Raw genomic sequence first — 19,910 nt, forward strand, 5'->3', positions numbered from 1 at the left:
TCACCGTACGTTGGTCATACCCAACTAGTACGCTGTGCGTACTGGCCACCAAGGTAGAACGCAAGGCGTAAGACTGAGTAGGATGGGCATACTCATCAACCTTGACTTTCAGTTAACTTTCTCGCTTTGAGCCATATTTTGGACTTTGGGTGCCATTTAGGAATTTGGGCTTTTGGAGAAAATGGATTAGGCCTTTGTTTTAGGCCAAGTAAGAAAAGGGTAAAATGGTATTTTACCATGGATGATAGACAAGTGATCTAGATACTTGATTATGGGTTAAGTCATAATTGTTAATTGGCTTATATTTTATTGGTTAGCGCAGGGATTTTCTAGATCGGTAGTTCGAGCTTTATTTGAGATATTCAGCAGTTTGAGGTGAGTGTCCTCATTGTACTTGACGGGTCGAAGGCACTAATGTCGGCCCATGGTTTGTTATGATTAGGATGCTAGTTGTCTGTGTGACTCTTGCATGGGTTATGTGTTTATATGTATATTGGGTGGATCCTGATGACTATCTTATATGTTATTTATATTTTTTATTATTGCATGTGTTTATATGTTTGTATATATACCGGGAGGGGCCAATTATTTACTGGCAGATCTGTTCCTAGCGGGGCTCGATGTCAGGCATGGCCTGAGAACGGACACGGCCCATTATATGTTTGATATGTATAGTATGTGGTTTTTTGTGGAACTCACTAAGCTTTGTGCATCCAATTTTTAGGTTATATGTTAGGTACTTCCGAATCCAAGGGGAAAAACTCAGGGTGATCGCATCGCACACACCATGATTTATGCATTTTATTCTTTTGATAATTGTACTTTGATAACTAATTACCCTAATTACTTTTGAATGATTTCAATGGTGTAATGATGTTATGGTTGAACTAAAAAGGATTTTTTTTACCTTATACTTTTTGGGTTGTTACTAATCAAAGACTTGGTTTAAAGGATTCGGGCATTCTCTCGGGTATGTCTGAACTCAAACTGAGGGTTTGGTGGATTTTCATAAAATAAATGGTTTATTAAAGAATTTTCTAAAGAAAGAAAGGGGCGTGGTATATACGATCATCTGAGCTTATGTAAGTGATTCCTAGAATACACATACATGTCTGTTATGATATATGTGATGATAAGCGAATGCTAGATTAGGGCTAAGGATTTGCTCTGGATTTCATGCTAGGAGATGCCTTTATACGCTTGATTTTTTGAGCTTTTAGAGGTGCATGCTAGTATGGATTTAAGATGATTGTATGGATTGGCCTGATATGTGATTCCTTGAGGCCCAAGAGGAATCAGATGTTATATTAGATTTGAAATCTTTATTGGTAGTAAGTGAGCTTGAGATGTTCTCTATGGGTTTGTGGTTTAGAGTGTACTGCACGAATTTTGCTTGGTTTGTGCTTTGTATGATTCTTGATGATGTGAATTAACTTTAAGTGAATATGTTAAGTCACATGCTTCATAGGTTAGATGATCTCAGAGTGATTGATTTAGCCATATTACACAACTCTTATCTAAGTCCAACCGTTGTAGGTTGAGTCTTTTACTCGAATGACTATCTAAGATTTGTTGGATGTGATTGTATTCATGAAGTAGTTAACTGATATTATGGAGAGTTCTGCAGCAGTTGATGGCAAGGTGAGGTCGGGAACCTAGGAGAGCCTAAGATGTGTTGTAGTGAGTTGGTTACACTGTTTAGTAGATATTTGGAGTATTGGTTTGAGAAGGTGACTTGGAGGATTTGGGATAATTATTGAGGAAAGTATGGATAGGTATGAAAGGTAGTATTGGGCCCGTACTACTGAAATCATAGGATTCATACTCGACTCGAGGATAATCACGAGAAATCTAAGAAGTCGATAGAGGGTTGATGTGCATAAATTTTAAGAAGTGACTAAAGTATGATGGATTGATAATAACATTTTGGTTATGAGATAACACTTTTGTCTTATTGTAAAATCCCAAAATTTAAGACCAAAAATTGCATTTTGAATTAAGTAACCATAAACCAATAGTCTGAAAACATCCATAGTGTCAACACATATTAAAACCAATGTATCAATAGTCAAAACATGTCTTAATAAAATAACATCAAAGTATAACTCCTAAAGATCTCATGTGCGGAAATCATGGTGTGATGCGCTGCAATCATGCCGGCTCCTTTCCTTTCGAAGAAGAAGTAGCTGAAACCAAAACTGAAAACCTTAAGCACAAAGCTTAGTGAGTTCCCCTATCATAGCACATAACATACAATAAACATACTGTCTAGCATATTTGGGTGCTGACCTACCCCTTCGGTCTCTTTCAATCGAAAACTGCCTAGTATATTAGGGTGCTGGCCTGCCCCTTTGGTCTCTTTCAACCGGTAACCGTCTAGCATATTTGTGTGTTGGCCTACCCCTTCGGTCTTTTTCAACTGGTTACGGAGACTATTTCACTACTCTACCACTATCACATAATATCCTAGTTTACAAACGCATAATCACATGCTGCCTAGCATATCTGGGTGCTGGCCTACACCTTCGGTCTTTCGACCGGCTACAGGGACTATTTCACCCCTACCGCTACCACATAATAACATAGCATACAAGCACATAAATCTCAACATATAGTGTCATACTAGACAATTATCACAAAGACAATCATCTCTACTGTAACAACTACTAGGGGCCAACATTTGTGCCTTCGACCCACTCATACAAGAAGGTAACTCACCTTGAATACTAGAAAGTAGCTGAAAATCCTCGGCTCCGAAAATCAACCCAACTCAAGCTCCTATACATAAAATATTTCCTTAATTACCCTTTCATACTTATAACCCGTTAAGGGTCAACTTTGGTCTAAGTCAAAGTTAAAGTCAATGCTCCGAGTTGACTTAACTTGTTGAGTTCACCCCTCAACTCACCGAGTTCCCATAAATCACAGAATCGTGAAATCACGATCCAACTCGTCGAGTTTTCCTCCAACTCGCTGAGTTCCTCCATCTCAACAAAATCAGGACTTTCAGTACAACTCATCGAGTTCCTTGTGTCTTCAAAAAACCGAGAAAACCCTAGCCAACTCGCCGAGTCATCTCTTCAACTCGCCGAGTTAGCTCAGTAATCAAAAAGGTCGGGGGACCACGATCCAACTCGCTGAGTTGGGTAAACAACTCGTCAAGTTTTCCTTAGTCTTAACTCATTCAGTCACTACCAAGCGAGTTTAATGCCTCCAAACCATAGATATGGTCCCCTTGGGTTGAGATACCACGTAAAGTTGCTAACTTTACGTCCACGCATGGTATCAAAAGGCTAAATACACTAAAACTAAGCTTTATAAGGGACCTAGGGCATGGAGGAGGGCCAAGAATTGATAAAGCTGGCAACTTTAAATCTCAATAGGCCATGAAATGTCTAGATCTGAATACATAACTTCATAACAAGTTCAAATCCATGAATGACACCAAAATAAGCTACTAAAAGGCAATAAACTTCTTAAAGAATAGATCTAGCAAGTAAATAGTCAAGGTATCGACTTTATACCTCCAAATGGTTGGAACAACACTGAAAATCCCAGATCTAAAGCTTCTCCCTTCAACTTTGCACCACCAATTTCACACTCCTTCAAGAAAAGCACCAAAGAACACTCTTTAGGCTCAAACACTCAGAATGGGGAAAAAGGCAAGATTAGGGTTTTCTCTGGACTGAGGGGACGATGAGGGAGGCCACAATGAAACCTTAAGGCCCTTAAATAGGGTGCAAAACCCTGAAAATTAAGGTTTCATTTCTGCCAGCCAACTCGTCGAGTAGCACTACAAGAAAAAAGGCCTTTTACGACGCTCATTGCGCGTCGTAAAACGCTCAGACGACGCGCAAATGCGCGTGAAGGAAGGCCCTGTCATAAAGAGAGACGACGCGCTTTACGACGTGCATTTACGACGCGCGTTTACGACACGCAATGCGTATCAAGGAAGGCCCTGTCATAAAGGAAGACGACACGCGTTCGCATGTCGTAACCTTACGACGCGCGTGTTAATGACACGCAATGCGTATCAAGAAAGCCCCTGTCAAGAAAGGCCATGTCATAAATGAAGATGACACACATTTTTGTGTATCATAATTTTAAATGTTTAAAAAAATATTTTTAATAGATTTACTAATTTTCAAATTAAATTTGAATTTAATGCCTCATAATAGAAAATAAAATATCATATACAAAAAATATAATCCATTTCATAAAATTTAATGTCATATACAAATAATCATTCCAATAGTAAGTAAATGTAACACATTGCTAATATTGCATAATATTTATTATTGAAAACAAAACATGTACAACATTAAAAGAAACCCTTGAATAAATTCTCCTTTGACAATCACCTTTGACAATTTTCTTTCTAAAAGAATAACCTGAATGCAAGAACTTTGAGAGGCTGCAAGGCACTAATATGTCAAATTTGTTTGTCTGCATGTTTTCAGCCAAATATAGCAAATGCAGGGTTTCTTGTAAGATGAGGGTGAATGCATCAGGTATGCCACCTTTGTTTTCCCTTTGTCATGTTTGAATTGTTTGGAATTAGTTATGTTATGTCAATGTATGCTTTATGTTATGTCAATATATATATATATATATATATATTGACATAACATAAAGCATACATTGACATAACATAACTAATTCCAAACAATTCAAACATGACAAAGGGAAAACAAAGGTGGCATACCTGATGCATTCACCCTCATCTTACAAGAAACCCTGCATTTGCTTCAATTTGCCAATTTCACGTTTCAGGTATCGATTTAAAGAATTGGTGGGATCGCAAGCATGACGTACCGGAGGGTGTTTCTGTCGGCGATCGATACGCAATCGTACCCCGTTTGGGATCGAGCCGTTTGGAACGTGGATCGTGACTACTTTGGCGAATCTTGTAACTATGGTCCCCAACTCCTCCACGACTCCATGGAACATTTACACAATACCCTTCTCCACCCATGCACCCCACCTGATAACATATATAAGAGTGAAATGACCATTTTACCCTTCTCGATGTAAAAAATGAGAGAGAAAAAAAAATTAGGGTTATGTTTACCTCATGGGCAGCGCCTGTACCAGGGTAGAATTTTCCACCTTCATGTCTATGTAAGGATATATACAACACCTATAACAATTAAAACCAGTATCATCAGAAATAGTCAGATAGTAACCTACAATGTTATTTATGATTTAAAATAAATTAATCAACTATATTGTTTTATATTTATGTTGAGTTTCATTTTTTTATAGGAGAATGAATGATAGTTAATTTTACATGGCCTCCGGCAATTTATTACCAGGAAACACTTATAGTGTTTATGTTTTTTTTAAATATCACAAACTCTTTGTGGTTAACCAAGAAAAAAATTATTTCTGTGGTTAAACCAAAAAAAATACAGAATATGGAGTTAACCATATAATAATAATATCATTAACAAGTTGAAGAAAGTAGTATCAATTATTGCACGAATAAAAGAAATAAAAATAAAATTACTGTTTTGTTCTGCTCAAATATTTCATGAGTTCCATTTCCATGGTCTACATCCTGTAAATAAATAAGGTTAGATAACTACAACTCATAGTTTTTTTTTTTTAATTACAAAGATTATTACCCAATCAACAATCAAGACTTTTTTTGCTCCTGCAGCTTGTGCTGCTGATGCAGCAATGGCTGCATTGTTATGCAGACAGAATCCCATTGCTTGTCTCACTCCAGCATGATGACCTGGAGGACGCACCTGACCCATGACCCATGACCCATGACCCACGACCCATGATCCATCAAACATAAAGATTAATGGAACAAATAGAGAGGTGAAGAATTATAGGTAGAAACTTCTTTTTACCAGTGCAAACCCGTTTTTAGCATGCCCCGAGTATATAGCTGATGCCAGGTCAGCACATAACCCTGCTGCCAGCCTGGCAGTAAGTGCTGAATCTTTGTTTGCATATGTATCAGGGGTGAAATAACTGTTGGAAAAACAATTGTTGCTAATAAATACAAGGGTTAATCTCAAAACAGACTTTATATTTTGTGTTTTTCCAGATTAAACCTCAAATTTATTTTTTTACATTGTATTTGCCAAAAAAATTGTAAAATGTGAGTGAGGGTTTTTTTTTTGGAGAAAAACTAAAAAGGTTGAGGGTTTATTTGGAAGTATTTAGGAGGTTGAGGGTTTTTTCGGAAAAAATGAAAAAACACAAGGATTAAACATAAAAGCTTAAACATAAAAGCTATTATATTAAGATACATTGTATAGTGTTAAGTTTTAACTTACTTTATATGTTATTCACTTCTAATTTATAAAATTTTAAATTGCAAAACTAAAAGATTAAACATAAGAGCTCATTAGAATCCAAATAACTGTTCTCTAATATTACAAATTTTATAAATAAAAATGGGTTATATTGCAAATTTTCATTCCATTCCTTCAAAATGAGAATTTACAAAAGAGAAGGAATCACATTCCTTCAAGAATGGTGCATTCCATTCCATTCCATCAAACAAAACAAACAGCTTTTTTCATTCCAATGGAATGAGCCATTCCATTCCATTCCCTTCCCTCCCTGATTCCCTCATACCAAACACTACCTTAAAGTTTAGGGTATATCACAATCAGCTTATTTTATAGCCAATACCAATGAAAGTGGAAAGTCAAGATTGCAAGTTGACTTTAAACTAATGAATGAAATGTTTACCATCTGAAGTTCTTCACGTGTAATTTCTCTTGCTGAAATTGGTTGGCATCTTCCAGGAAATATACCTAAAATTTACAGAAATGACAATTTAGAGAATAAAAAAAAAAAATTAAAAAAAAAAGACAAGGAATCCTAGTCACACACCTGCAGTTGCCAGGCTGGCAGCAATTGCTCGAAGACGATCTGGTCTTTCTGGATGAGGAAGAGACTTCCTTTCAACCTACAAATTATAAAGATCAAAAAATGATGACATCAAAGTTTTTTATTTATAAAACCATCAAGACTATTAAAAATAATTTTTTTTAAAAAATGAAAATTGAAATATCGGGAAGAATTCTTACTTCAGAATGAAGCAACATCCTGTCATCAAATCCCACTGCTGTCGATTTATGTGGGGCCAAAGTTTTTGAGCAAGAAGCTAACATTGATTGAAAAAAAAAGATCAAGGAAATGAAAACAATTTAAATGAAAAAATCAATCTTTATAAACTTATGTGGGGCCAAAGTTGTTTTCTCTTTAGACCTTCTGATTTCCCATTTTGCTTCAATGATGCATTCTGAATAGAATCTGCCTCTTCTGAAGATGATGCAAGAAAGCCATGCCTAAGGATTCCAGAATCTTTATGCTCTCCACACATCTGGTGAAGATACATGGCACAGAACTTAGAGACTGCCTGACCTGAAAGATAAAAAAAAGCTTAGTGAGGACTGTTGGAACAGGTCCCAACCTTCTCACTCACACAACACAGATATATGTGTATGCCAAAAGCAAATATAGAGATACGAAAGTACTTTGGACTCAAAGCTGCTGCACACTGACTTCTCATATTCAGAAAACAAAGGCTATATATATAGCCTGTAGTACATATCCAATGGAAACAAACTAAAACAGTCTACAAGGTTCTTATCTCTTGATCTTGCTAAACTTACTATTTTCTTCCTTGATTCGAACTTTCTTGTTTGGTCACTTCGAATCTTATTACTTGCTATTCAAACCACTTAGGTTTGATCTTGCTATCTTGCTTCAATCTTCCTCTATCTTGCTTAGACTCTTGCTGTACCTTGCTTCAATTTTCTTTCCTTCTCGATCAAAAGTGATCGCTTGCTGCTTCTTTCTTCTTTCTTGCCTGCTAACACGTCACACAGTTGTGTTGTTTTTCTTCTTCTTCTTCTTCTTTCTTCTGATCACAAAGACCTAGCACCACCGAGTCCTTTTTCCTGCTTCACTCTCTACAATGAATCTATCTCTCGGCAATGGAGGTGATCGGCTCCAACAATGATCGACCTCTTCTCTCTTGTCTCTCTTCTTTCTTCTTTCTACTTTCTTCATTCTTCTTTCTTCATGTCTTTTCTCTTTCTTCTTTCTTCTTTCTACTTTCTTCATTCTTCTTTCTTCTTGTCTTTCTTTCTTTCTTCTGATTGTTGCCAATCAAACATTCTTTCTCTTGCCGACCTGCTGCTGCTTCTACTGCTCTTATTTCCCTGCAGCCAAAAGATCCTCCCTCCGAAAGTCGACTCTCAAACTAGCTCTCTTCAACCTGCTCTGATACCCATATCCATATCCTGAATCAAGATTACCCAACAAGGACAACTTATATATGAAGAAACAAACATGTGTGTATATAATCTATATCCATATGCTTACCTCCATGGCCATCATAAATGCCAAAGAAAGATGTGGAGTTGTCCAAGTCAAGTAAAGCAGCATGCTACCAAACACCTCATATTGACACATAAAATCTTGGTTAATTACTATAGTGATCAATGTTTGGGCTGACTGAAAGTTGTATCATAGAGAGATATAGAGAAAATTCAACAAGATTACAAGAGCATTAAACTATCATACCTTTTTAGAATATAGAAAATCCAAACAGGAACAATAGCTTATATAACTAACAAGTAGCCTATACTAGGGACTTACAACATCTTCCATTGATGTGCGCCATCCTTGCATGGATGAGACTCCATATCTCAGTTTCTCATTCTCACCATCGTCAGATGTTTTATCAGTTTTAGGTGTGCTTAGGTAAACCCCCATATCTAGTGATCAACCCGGATGGTAAGCCTAAAATCCCAAAATCATCAATCACAATTACAGAAGTTACAGTTAGATATAAAATTAGACGCCACATCTGGCATGCTAAAGAAAAATACAGCTATATCACTTCATATGTACAGTATATTATCAGACACCTAAAACCAGTACAGTTCAGATGCATCATGAAAACACGAAACAAATAAAGGCAACGAAACCAAAACACCAAACATAAACACAGATTCCAAACGGTCATGCCCTAAAATGCTAAGCCTAATTGAAATTTCAAACAATTATCGAATCAATGGCAAATCTAACGTAATATTAGATATTCCACAAAGTCCAAATCTAGAAAACGAAGATGTTCACATAAAGCCCAATCATGATGGATCAATGATTTCAAAAACGAAATGACAGATTAAGGGTGAATCGAATTGTAAAAATTATCTATTTCTAAGCGAGCATCCGAGTGTAATTAAGATCTAAGCCGCATCACAACAAATCAAATATTCAAATTAACGAAACTTACGAGAGATTGGAATTGTCCGTACAGTTTTGTTCCAGTGGCGGATGAGGCATTTTATCAAACATGTTGCGTGCATCATCGATTCTTCCCCATTTACTGTATAAGTCGATTTCTCGATTTCTATTTCTCTTTCTCCCATTCCAGTCTCTGACTTTCTGTTGCTGTGATAGAGAGTTTCCTTCCGTCGCTGGGATTTGAGTAGTGCCACCACTCCTCCGAAGGCTCTGAGTTTTCTCGGTCTAGGTCACCAGACCTAATGTTGCTGGCAAGGGCAGGCGAGGTAAGATTGCCGGAGATGAGGGGCTCCATCGGCTGGGTGACGCTGGAAAGCGTTGGATGGTGGGGCAGGGCTAGACGGAGGTCAGAGGTGGGAGGCGCCAACACCAAGAGAAACGTCGGAGGTGGGAGAAGCTGTCGACGTCGAGAACCGAGAAGAAGAGAAAGGGTTTGTCGAAGTGAGAAGGAGAGAAAGGGAAGTTGAAGAGAGAATGAGCAGTACAGGAGGGCATAATCGGGGCAAGTTCTTGAAAAAAAGCCCTAGCTACTAGGGAAATTAAAGTGGAGGGAGAAAAAAAGGAAGGCGGGGATTTTAAGTTTTTGGGATTTCATTTTCCCCGGATGGAACGCGTGCGTTCTATTAAAATTTATAAAGCGACGTTCGTAGATGACACGCAGGTGCCCTCCGTGTTTTTATTTTTTTTTGTTTAGACACTAATTTTAGGGCACGCAAAAATGCGCGTCTGAAATCCTTTAAATTTTGGAAGAGATGACATTATTTTTTAGACACTCACCTTTGCGTATCATAAATCACTATGTGTCATGGTTCGCGCGTCGTAAAAGGCTATATTTCTAGTAGTGTAGGTTTCTTAACCCGCGTCCCAAATTATTCCTAATCGACGAGTTTGGGGCTCCCAACTTGTCGAGTTCCATTATGAAAGTGAATAAATTATGATTTTAAATACATACTAGAAACCAGGCGTTACACTTATTTTATAGGATGTCAATATCTAGACGGGGAGCAGAATCTTCTGCGATGGATACGGACAATGCCACGTTTCATGACTGGATTGTCGTAGAGGTTTCATAGATTTTACTGGAGGAGTTGCCCGGTATCATTGGTCGGATCACTGATAGGGATTGTCAAATTCGAGGAGCAAACCACAATCTTGCACACTACAAGAGAAATTGTTGAGTCTACTAGAGAAAGCAATCTTGATGTGGAGGCACGGCTAGGAAAGAGAAGGAGAACACACGATTCAGAATAATTGGAGGAAAGTGCAAGGTTCGATGCAACTAACCAGGGTACTGGAAGTCAAGGGAACTATGAGATATTTGGCAAGTGTGGGGAAACTCACGGGTTTTCTTGTCACAAGTTCAGGTGTTTCAAATGTGGAGAAAGGGGCATGTACATCGAGATTGCAAGAAGGATCAGATATGTTCTCATTGCCACCAGCCAGGAAACTTTAAGTCTAGCTGTCATGGATTGGTAGCGGAGGGGGTACAGGCCCCAACACCCATTGTCCCACAAGAGGTCAAGATCGAGCTGCAAGAAATCACTGGTATTTATGTTGAGCCCCACTTATGTAATGGTATTTATATCTAGAATAAGTATGTTCCTGTCCAGTATTATATAGTTGTACCAGAAATATTTTGTATGATAGAAATGTTATAACCTTATTGGAATTTCTACAATTTCTTCAGGATGGGGTTCAGTCTTGGGCGCTTCATATTTCAAAGGAGTACAGATCACTCTTGCTAGGTTTGAAGTTGTGACATTTGGAAGCTTCCAATAACCCCATCTAAGGTTCAGGGATGCTATAGGATTAACTAAGTCATCATTAAAAGAATTTCCATATGCCATTTTACATACCGTGGGACGTGTTTAGAAGAGGCGTGAGCATTCCGCTTAGGAAACCAGCAGTCGATTAGATTTTTAGTGGAATAAGTGTGAATTAAAAGGAATCCACAAGGTAGGCATGTCGGGTTTGAATGCAAGATGTATAGTGGTGTTCATGATCTCTAGGTAGTTAGGAATTGGTTTGGCCAAGGGTGTAAGATTGTTAGTTTTCAAGTTCACACCTACGGAGCAAAGTCAGTTGCAAATTACATGAGAATTTCTCTAAGTTCAAGTAAGTAGTTGAACCGATTGGGTACTTATGCGATGTTAAGATATTGTTCCTTATCAATCGATCAGTCGCCAAGAACTTGTAGTAGATTCCGTGAGAATATCCTTTGGATCTTGAAATTCGTTGGGGTATTGGGAATTATCATATGATCTTGGAACGTATAAATGCTACGTTTGGTTGGTCAAGGAAAGCTAGTTGTTGTAAAGCTCAGTTTTTTGACTGTTACCATCCGTACGGATTGAGCAATGGTAATGTATTACTCTTAAATAATGGGAGATTGTTGTCCGTATTGGTTATTTTAGGCATTGGGATTGTCAACATAATCGTATGTTATCTTTTGGAGAACCTTGAATACATCGATCCTTTGGCAGGTGACTTGGTCAATTGATGATCCATTCATTCCGATTAAGGTTTATAGCTCTATGCCATGAGCCGAGGTGGTTTAAGGAATTAGAGTTGTAGTATGGGAAGTACTTGGCATTAATGAGCTTGTTGAGATTTTGGGAAATGTTCATCTGGTTTTGGAATATGTGTGGCCGCTAAGGTTGACTAATAATGGTATGCTAGTGTATCAACTCGTAAAAATTGGTCAGAGTTCGGCGGTCAAACCACCGCGAAACGCTATGTGCTAAGAACCAATTGTGTGAAATTTTATGTTTATAAAGTATACTAAAGATATTATATTTATAAATACTTTTAGAATATCTCAAATTGCTCGAAAAATTTATCATTGAGAATCGAACCAAAAATCATCAAAAACTTAATATTTATTTGTTGATGTATCTTAATGCATGTATTCTCAGGTTATTTATAAGGTCGGAAGTGTTCATACAGAAGATTCTCTGATATTTTTATCATACAGTTGTGAGCGCCGGATTGTTAGGCATGTGTAGTAATTTTAGTAATAGTCTTGTCAATGAAATTTCTATTTTGGTAATAAAAGAAGATTGTATTTGTACTATTCAATGTATGTTCAATAATTGTGATTACTGGTTTACGTTGCACACCTTGGCGTTTCCGCCGTCGGTCGAGGGTGTGATAGATTGGTATCAGAGCATATTACTCATGTCGAGATGGTTCATTCAGTCTAACCATTGGGCATGATAAGATAAGCTTATGTGTAAGCGCGTATTTAAGGATTTCGATGATTGTCAAAACTAATAGGTGAATCTACTATCTTAATGAGGGATGATAAAGATCAGCACCTCGTGTAGTCTGACGATTTCTTTTGCAAGTATTGGTCAGCTTTTCCATTTCACATGGTTCTTAGACTAGCACGAAGTAAGCGTATTTAGTCAATATGTGCACCACTACATGAATAGAATTAGAAACCTCTATGTTTCTTGGGTAGCTTTGGTATAAAGTCCATTTCCATTGGTTCCCACTTTTACTTATTCTATCTCCAATCCGATTGAGCACTGATGGTACTCCCTCCGATTGGCAAAAGTCGCCGCCTCCATTCCCTGGTTCCATTCGCAGATCGTTACCGAAGATCCCTTTCTCCCTTCGGTTCCTTGATGCCGACAACGAGAAATAACCTTGAGAAGGTTCGCTGGAGATTGTCTACTCATCCCCCTTGCTCGACAGATGAGCCACCGAACCATCCTCCCTTGATCATTGTTTCGATTTCTCGTCCTTCCCTCGCGTCCTGTTCTGTCTGCTTTCGTTCTTTCCTTTCCCGATCTAATGGAAACGAGGGCACCAAAATAAAACCCTGATCCCTTTTATTAGTTTGATGGATTCGGCAGAACTAACCCTCCAAATGTATATTTTAATCCCAAACAAACCCATTTTTATAGATAGATAAAAAATGGTTAATGTTGGTTAATTTAAGTTACTAAACAACCATCAACTTGTTGAGTTATTACCAAAATAGTCCTCCCAGCCTTGTGATTTATTTGAAACAGCCCTACACTTGTCAAGTAATACTGAAACTGCGCCTTTTGTTAATTAAGTAACAAAAATAGTTCCGATGGTTTGTTTTAGACTCAAAAAGCGTTAAGTTTCAGTTTCTCACGACAAACTTCACAAAGCGAGCCTAGATCAAGATCACACATCGAATGTGAGTTTCTACGGCCCCTCTTTTACATTTTTAATTTTGGGGGAGAATACATGAGTGTCTATTTAAAGCTTTGAAGATTTTCAAGTTTTATATATAAAATAACATCATACTTTATTATTGGTTAAGATTTTATGAAAGTAACAATCTAAAAGGTATAAAGCATTAATAAATTATATATGTATTAGTAGAATGCTATAAATGATATAATTATACCTTGTTGTGATATATTAATTAATATTAAGAAAAATCACAAGATTATAAGTATTTTGATAAGAAGATATAAGTTATTCGATGAATCATAAACTATAATACTCGTCGTATACACGAAAAATATTGACAAATCATAATAAGACATTATATACATAACAAAATATGTTATTCGGTATAATCATGTGCAAAGTAAAGGTACATTTTCTTAAAAGACTATAAATGAAGATTTGACGAATATATAATAATTAATTGAAACTATACCAAAAATAAATTATTATGATCATACTCCCAATCATAATGTGGAAACAATTACTAGGTAAACGATATAATTTATCTTTATAATTATTATAAAAATATAAATCATTTAGTTGTGATACGAAGCTCATCACATATGATAATATAATTAATTCTCGGATTTTTGGGGATTATTACCTATTAAATTATATCTCATATAAATTATGCAACTTATCGAACATCGACATCAGTGTGTATTCGGCTACGCAAACGAACATCCTCCTTATTAGCTGAAGTAAGGAACTTCTTAAATTATTATCGCCACAATAGTCGATCGCTATGTTAATTTCACTATTTAACTAATTTCAATAAGCTTCTAAAATCTTAATAATCTAAGATTCACGTTAGTGACCCTAGTGAACGACGAATTTTATGTGTTGAAGAATTATCGCCATGGATTTTGTGGATTGTGTATCCCGTGTGTGTTTGTGGGAGGAATATATCGAAAGGGGTGAAAGAGAGAGTTTTATGATGGTGTATTTTTCCTTTGTAGGGATCAAATCCTGGAATCGACACCTAGCTCTATAACCGTTAATCTAGGAGGAATCATATACTAAAGGTCTATGTACACGACATAGATTTATAATAAAGAACCTTGGTGTAGATCTATCTCTTATGGAAAGATTTATGTGAATGGTTATTTTCCGTCTGTGGTTGCTAGCTACAACTTCGTCTGACGAGGCAACAGGCGTCAGGTGTTTCTTTCTTCGTTACTATACGACTGCTTTTAAACGTTAGTAATGATCTCGATTCCTCCATTTATATTTATATTGTGCCTGTGTGGCTTGTTTATTGTGCCTTTTTGGCTTGTGGAGGAGCGACGAATAGTGTCGGTTATAGGCAAATTGATATATTGAAGATTTTTATTCGAAGAAGTATAGATCTAGATTGAGTCAATCCTCCCGATTTGGGCCGAATGTGTAAGAGTGTTTAGGTTGTTAACTACCTTTCCCTACGACACAATTCTCCGTAAGCAGAGACGTTTGAAAGAATAGAATTGTAAAGATAATGGTTAATACTTGTCGTTGAAATTATACGAGTGGTGAAAATATGCATTTATAATTTATTAGTTATTGAAAAGTATTTTGGGATGTGTTTGCCCCACTGGTTAAGTGTCGATTTCCAATTTAAGTAAGATAATACTTAATTAATAATACGACACGGATTTGCAAAGTTTATAAAAATTAAAACTTATGAGTTTTACATATAAACTATATGAACGTTTGTACAAAGTTTCAAAAGTAGATTTGGTTATTTTATGTTTTCACAAAGCGTGATATGACTTTATTCTACATAATTTTGTATTCGAAATCTTTATATAAAAAGCATTTTGGCAATGGGACCGTAAGAATTTGTTATAAGTTTGATTTACTTATATTTGAATTTGAGCAAATGATATTTCTAAATGAGTTTAAATATACTTTTATGACTCAATTAATTTATACTTTCGATAGAAAAATACACGTTTATAAAAGTTGGTCAACCAGATATTTTATAAAACATTTTTTTAGTATAAAAATACTTTGTGTCAAAACCTGTAGAACTCACCAACAATTTTGTTAACGTATCTTAATGCATGTATTCTCAGGTTATTTATAAGGCCGGAAGTGTTCGTACAGAAGATTCTTCGATATTTTTATCATACAGTTGTGAGCGCCTGATTGTTAGGCATGTGTAGTAATTTCAGCAATAGTCTTGTCAATGAAATTTCTATTTTGGTAATAAAAGAAGATTGTATTTGTACTATTCAATGTATGTTCAATAACTGTGATTACTGGTTTACGTTGCACGCCTCGGCGTTTCCGCCGTCGGTCGAGGGTGTGACAATTAGTTCTTACAAGCCCTAGTGATGACAAGTTGAATTGTAAGGTTGTGATATGGATCGTGAATCCATCAATTTTGGTAGATTGGAAGAGCAAAGTAGAATCCACATGGGGGAGAATCGTTTGGTCTAAAGGTTGCACAATAATGGATATTCAGCTTTCATTATACATTAATAGTGAAAATGGTGGGTATGTGGAAAGATTTATGTTGTCTTATCAAAATATGTGAAGCATCCGTCATGGCACATTGAGAAAAGGTAAGCAGCTACAGGTGGAGGGATTTGTGTTAGAGCCTCTTTGCCTGTTCTTGTGTGATTAAGCATTTGAAGTTCGAAGCACAACCCGAACACCTAATTTGGATTCAGTCAATATGGTTTTGACCCATGCTTGATTATGATTGGTGCAGTTAATGGACGATAAGACCATGGAGTGTTGTATGACTACGGGGCAACCGTAGCATTCACAAGGTTGATGGGTAGATGTGTGAGTGTTGTAAGACTACGGGGTAGATGTAGTGTACGCATGGATGTCAGGATGTTAGGAAAGTATTATAAGTATGCGATGTAGTCGTAGCATTCACCAGAATAAGGTAGGCCATGGTAGGGGTGGTCGTTGGGCTGAAAGAGGATCAACGCATGCCTGGGTTGAGGCGAACAATGTTGTCGGATGATTTCTCCTTGTGTTGTTATGAGGATCATTGGATCCGAAGCGAGTTTAGGCTTGTATAGCAATCGATGGGTGGGACCCATAGGCGAGGCCCGTTTGGTTGTTTGTTATATATATATATATATATATATATATATATATATATATATATATATATATATATATATATATATATATATATATATATATAACAAACAACTTAAACTAGTTTGTAAACTCCATTTTTTAAGCATTGAATGTTGGGGAATCCCTAAATTTTACCGAAGTTTTGAGGTGTGTAAATTGTTTGTGGTTTGTGTCTTCATATTGACGTATGACCACAACAACCGGCACAATGTCGCCTTCGTACGTGTACGTTATTTATAACAAAGTTGTAAATTACATTAAATCATGGAAAACATTTTTAACTTTTCCCCAAAAGGCACTAGACATTCGGCTATATGCGTCTTTCGAAACTAACACCCATGTTAGTGTTAACTTCTCTTATTCATCTTCTGACCATTTCATCCTTTTAGGAGCCATTGTTTTTAAAAAAAAATCAAGCAATACAAATGTATGATTGTGAATAAAAGAAGAGAAGAATTGCTAGAAATATAAGGTGTGTTGTGGTATTTATAGAAGGTTTGGATTGATTTTTATTTATGTAAATTTAAAAAATAAAATAAAATAAAATAAGTAATTTATTTTATTTGTAAAGACTTAACCGAGTTGATAGATTGATAAGAATGACATAATTTTAAGTAAACTAGCTGTTAGTAGCTATTACTCGTTGTTAGTAGCACTATCAACCACGACGAACCACAAAGGTATGGGCTAGTGTGCACGAGTCACGGTCATAGCCACCTAGACCACGAGACCCTCTGTGGTCGGTTATATGGACAACCTTAGCGACATAATACAGACCTACTGATGATAGGGGTAAAACTTAGCGACAAAAAGGGCACAAATGTTTTGTTAGTTTTCACTAATTTAGAACCTTAGCAGCGATTAGCGACAAACTTTCCATGTCGCTGATCACTAGCTAGTCCATTACGGGATTTCTTTTAAAGCGTTTATCTTTGACAATTCTCTATTTCGCCGTTGATTGTGATTAGTGAGAATCTAGTGAATGAGAGATGTGGAGAGATGTGGCGCGGTGAGTCATTTTTTGAGTAAGAAACATTTACTTTACTTTATGATTATAATACAATGTTAATACAAATTAGATCCATGTCACATGTAAAGGCTAAATTGAACTTTAATAAATCACATGTAAAGGCTTAAATGGACTTAGATAAATATGATGTAAAAGACTCAACTGAATTTAGATAAGATCACATGTAAAAGCGTAACTGAATTTAAACAATGTCACATGTAAAGGCTTAAGTCGATTAATCTTGGAGATGGGACAGCGACGAGTGGCTTTTTTTTCTTCAAGGCAATGCCAAATTTCTCACAAAGATCATGGTCTTCGCCCTTAGGCAAACTCCAATCAAATGAGTGCAATAACGAAGCCAAAATATGCAACATCATCTTCTCAGCCAAGGGAATTCCTGGGCACCTTCTTCTACCCGATCCAAATGGGAAATACTTAGAATTTGTCCCACTATAATCCCATTTCCCTGATCCCTCATAGTTCAAGAACCTCTCAGGGTTGAATTCAGATGGATTCTCCCAATGTTGAGGATCTCTTTGTATCGCCCATACATTCAAAAACACTGTAGAATCCCTAGGAATTAGGTATCCCCCGACAATGCAAGACTTACTTGGAGTTCGTGGAAGCAGGAAAGGCAATGGAGTATGTAAACGGAATGTTTCCTTGAAAGTGGCATTAAGATACATCAATTTCGGGAGATGGGATTCTTCGACCATGTTCTTTAACCCTACTATTTCAGCCAATTCATCTTGCACTTTTTTCATTACCTTTTGATTTTTCAAAATCTCTGCCATTGCCCATTCCACCATAGCTGAAGTTGCATCTGTTCCTCCTAGAAAAATATCCTGATACAAGAAAATTTAACCAACTTAAGCATGTCTATCTCCCTGATCTTGAATTATATAACTATTATAACAAATATAATCTTTGTAAAGCTGTCCTTTAACTTGTTAGAGAGTGAAGGTTAAGGGAGATAACACTAACCACAACGAGGGCTTTCAGTTGAGTCATGCTGATTGATTTTTTATCTTTAAGCTCTAACAAGATTTGTAGAAAATCTTTTCTTCCTTCATGCTTCAGTGCATCTTCGCCATGTGTGGATTTGAGGTTGATTCTCTCTTCGATAGTTGTCTCAAATATCCAGTCGAACTGCTTCATTTTCCTCTTCATCTTTTGCTCAACGCCTTGAAGATCAAACCTCGCGAGTTTTGGGAAGAAATCAGAGACGTTTAGCCCTTCTGCAATATCAACAAGCCCAGATACGACTTTTCGTATCTCCTCCCCAAGATTACTATCTTTTGTCCCTTCCACAATACCATTCCCCCATACGATGCTTGTTAAGACATTCACAACTGCTGAGAATGACATCTCGTTAATGTCAACTGGCATACCGATCATATCATGAACACTTTTGATGGTCTTTCTGACCTCACGTCGACGATAAGCATGCGAAGCTTCAAGATTCACATTGCTTAAGATTTCATGCACCAAAATTTTACGTAGGTTACGCCGGTTAGCGTTGTTATCTGCAAATGCTATATCATTGGCACCATAACTTGTTGCTAGTCCAGCAATATGAGGAGCTCGGTTAGCAAAACTCTCATCCTGCTCATTTGTTATGACTTTTGCTAGGTCTGCGGAGTTCACCACGATGTGGAGCTTGCTTCCAAGGTAGAGTTTGAAAATGGGACCATATCTGTGAGCCATTTTGGTGAGTTCATGGTGCAAACGGGGGCCAAGAAATGGAAGGTAGCCAACTAGTGGGAGGCCATAGGGACCAGGTGGCAATGGCGGTATGCCCTTTTGAGAGCTTGAAAGGACCCTTTTGAACCACAGAATTACTAGCGGCAAAGCCATAACCGCAAGGCATGTAAGAGCAAGCTCGTGTTTCTTGCTGATCACTTCCTCCCACCATGAGCCATGGCTGTTTGATGCCATTCTTGTCAATCTATCAACTCAGACTGAACAATAAACTAAAGAACTGCGATTTATAGGAGATACGTAATAAGCAAAATTATAAATTTGTTGTAATTAGTTTACCAATGAGAAGAAGTGTACCTAAAAAGAGCACGCATTCGTTAGATGGACCACAGAAATGACTAAGGCGGTGTTAATCATGTATATATCCTCTCTATCATTAGCTTATGTCTTAGTATCATATTACTACGTATTTATTATAATAAATAAAATTAATGCGTATTACTAAAAAAACACATAGAAACACTAGCTAATTTTTCAACTTTTTTTTTATCTTTAATCATTAAATGTAAGATCCATGTATTACATGGGTTAATTAAAAAAAATTAAATATGAATGTCTA

At 36.8% G+C, this 19,910-nt stretch overlaps 2 protein-coding genes and 1 long non-coding RNA gene across 3 annotated transcripts; all 3 read right to left on the reverse strand.

Annotated features, from left to right (window-relative positions):
• Nucleotides 1–4,919: 4,919 nt before the first annotated feature.
• LOC145056614 (uncharacterized) lies at nucleotides 4,920–5,540 on the reverse strand. The gene is made up of 3 exons (XR_013685837.1): nucleotides 5,510–5,540; nucleotides 5,072–5,140; nucleotides 4,920–4,984 (listed from the first exon to the last, which is right to left on the reverse strand). It is a non-coding gene; the product is annotated as an uncharacterized LOC145056614 (long non-coding RNA).
• Nucleotides 5,541–6,421: 881 nt separating this feature from the next.
• On the reverse strand, nucleotides 6,422–8,097 carry LOC145059713 (histone deacetylase). Its single transcript, XM_079007517.1, has 6 exons — nucleotides 7,941–8,097; nucleotides 7,775–7,840; nucleotides 7,237–7,392; nucleotides 7,056–7,132; nucleotides 6,859–6,934; nucleotides 6,422–6,779 (listed from the first exon to the last, which is right to left on the reverse strand). Exons 1-6 carry the CDS (start codon nucleotides 8,095–8,097, stop codon nucleotides 6,637–6,639), a joined length of 675 nt encoding a protein of 224 aa, XP_078863643.1. The 3' UTR covers nucleotides 6,422–6,636.
• Nucleotides 8,098–17,707: 9,610 nt separating this feature from the next.
• On the reverse strand, nucleotides 17,708–19,682 carry LOC145058736 (flavonoid 3',5'-hydroxylase 1-like). Its single transcript, XM_079006636.1, has 2 exons — nucleotides 18,575–19,682; nucleotides 17,708–18,435 (listed from the first exon to the last, which is right to left on the reverse strand). Exons 1-2 carry the CDS (start codon nucleotides 19,526–19,528, stop codon nucleotides 17,803–17,805), a joined length of 1,587 nt encoding a protein of 528 aa, XP_078862762.1. The 5' UTR covers nucleotides 19,529–19,682; the 3' UTR covers nucleotides 17,708–17,802.
• Nucleotides 19,683–19,910: the final 228 nt, after the last annotated feature.

This window comes from Lactuca serriola, chromosome 6 (assembly GCF_051521515.1).
Source record: "Lactuca serriola cultivar US96UC23 chromosome 6, Lser_US96UC23_V15, whole genome shotgun sequence".
NCBI classification, from domain to species: domain Eukaryota; kingdom Viridiplantae; phylum Streptophyta; class Magnoliopsida; order Asterales; family Asteraceae; genus Lactuca; species Lactuca serriola.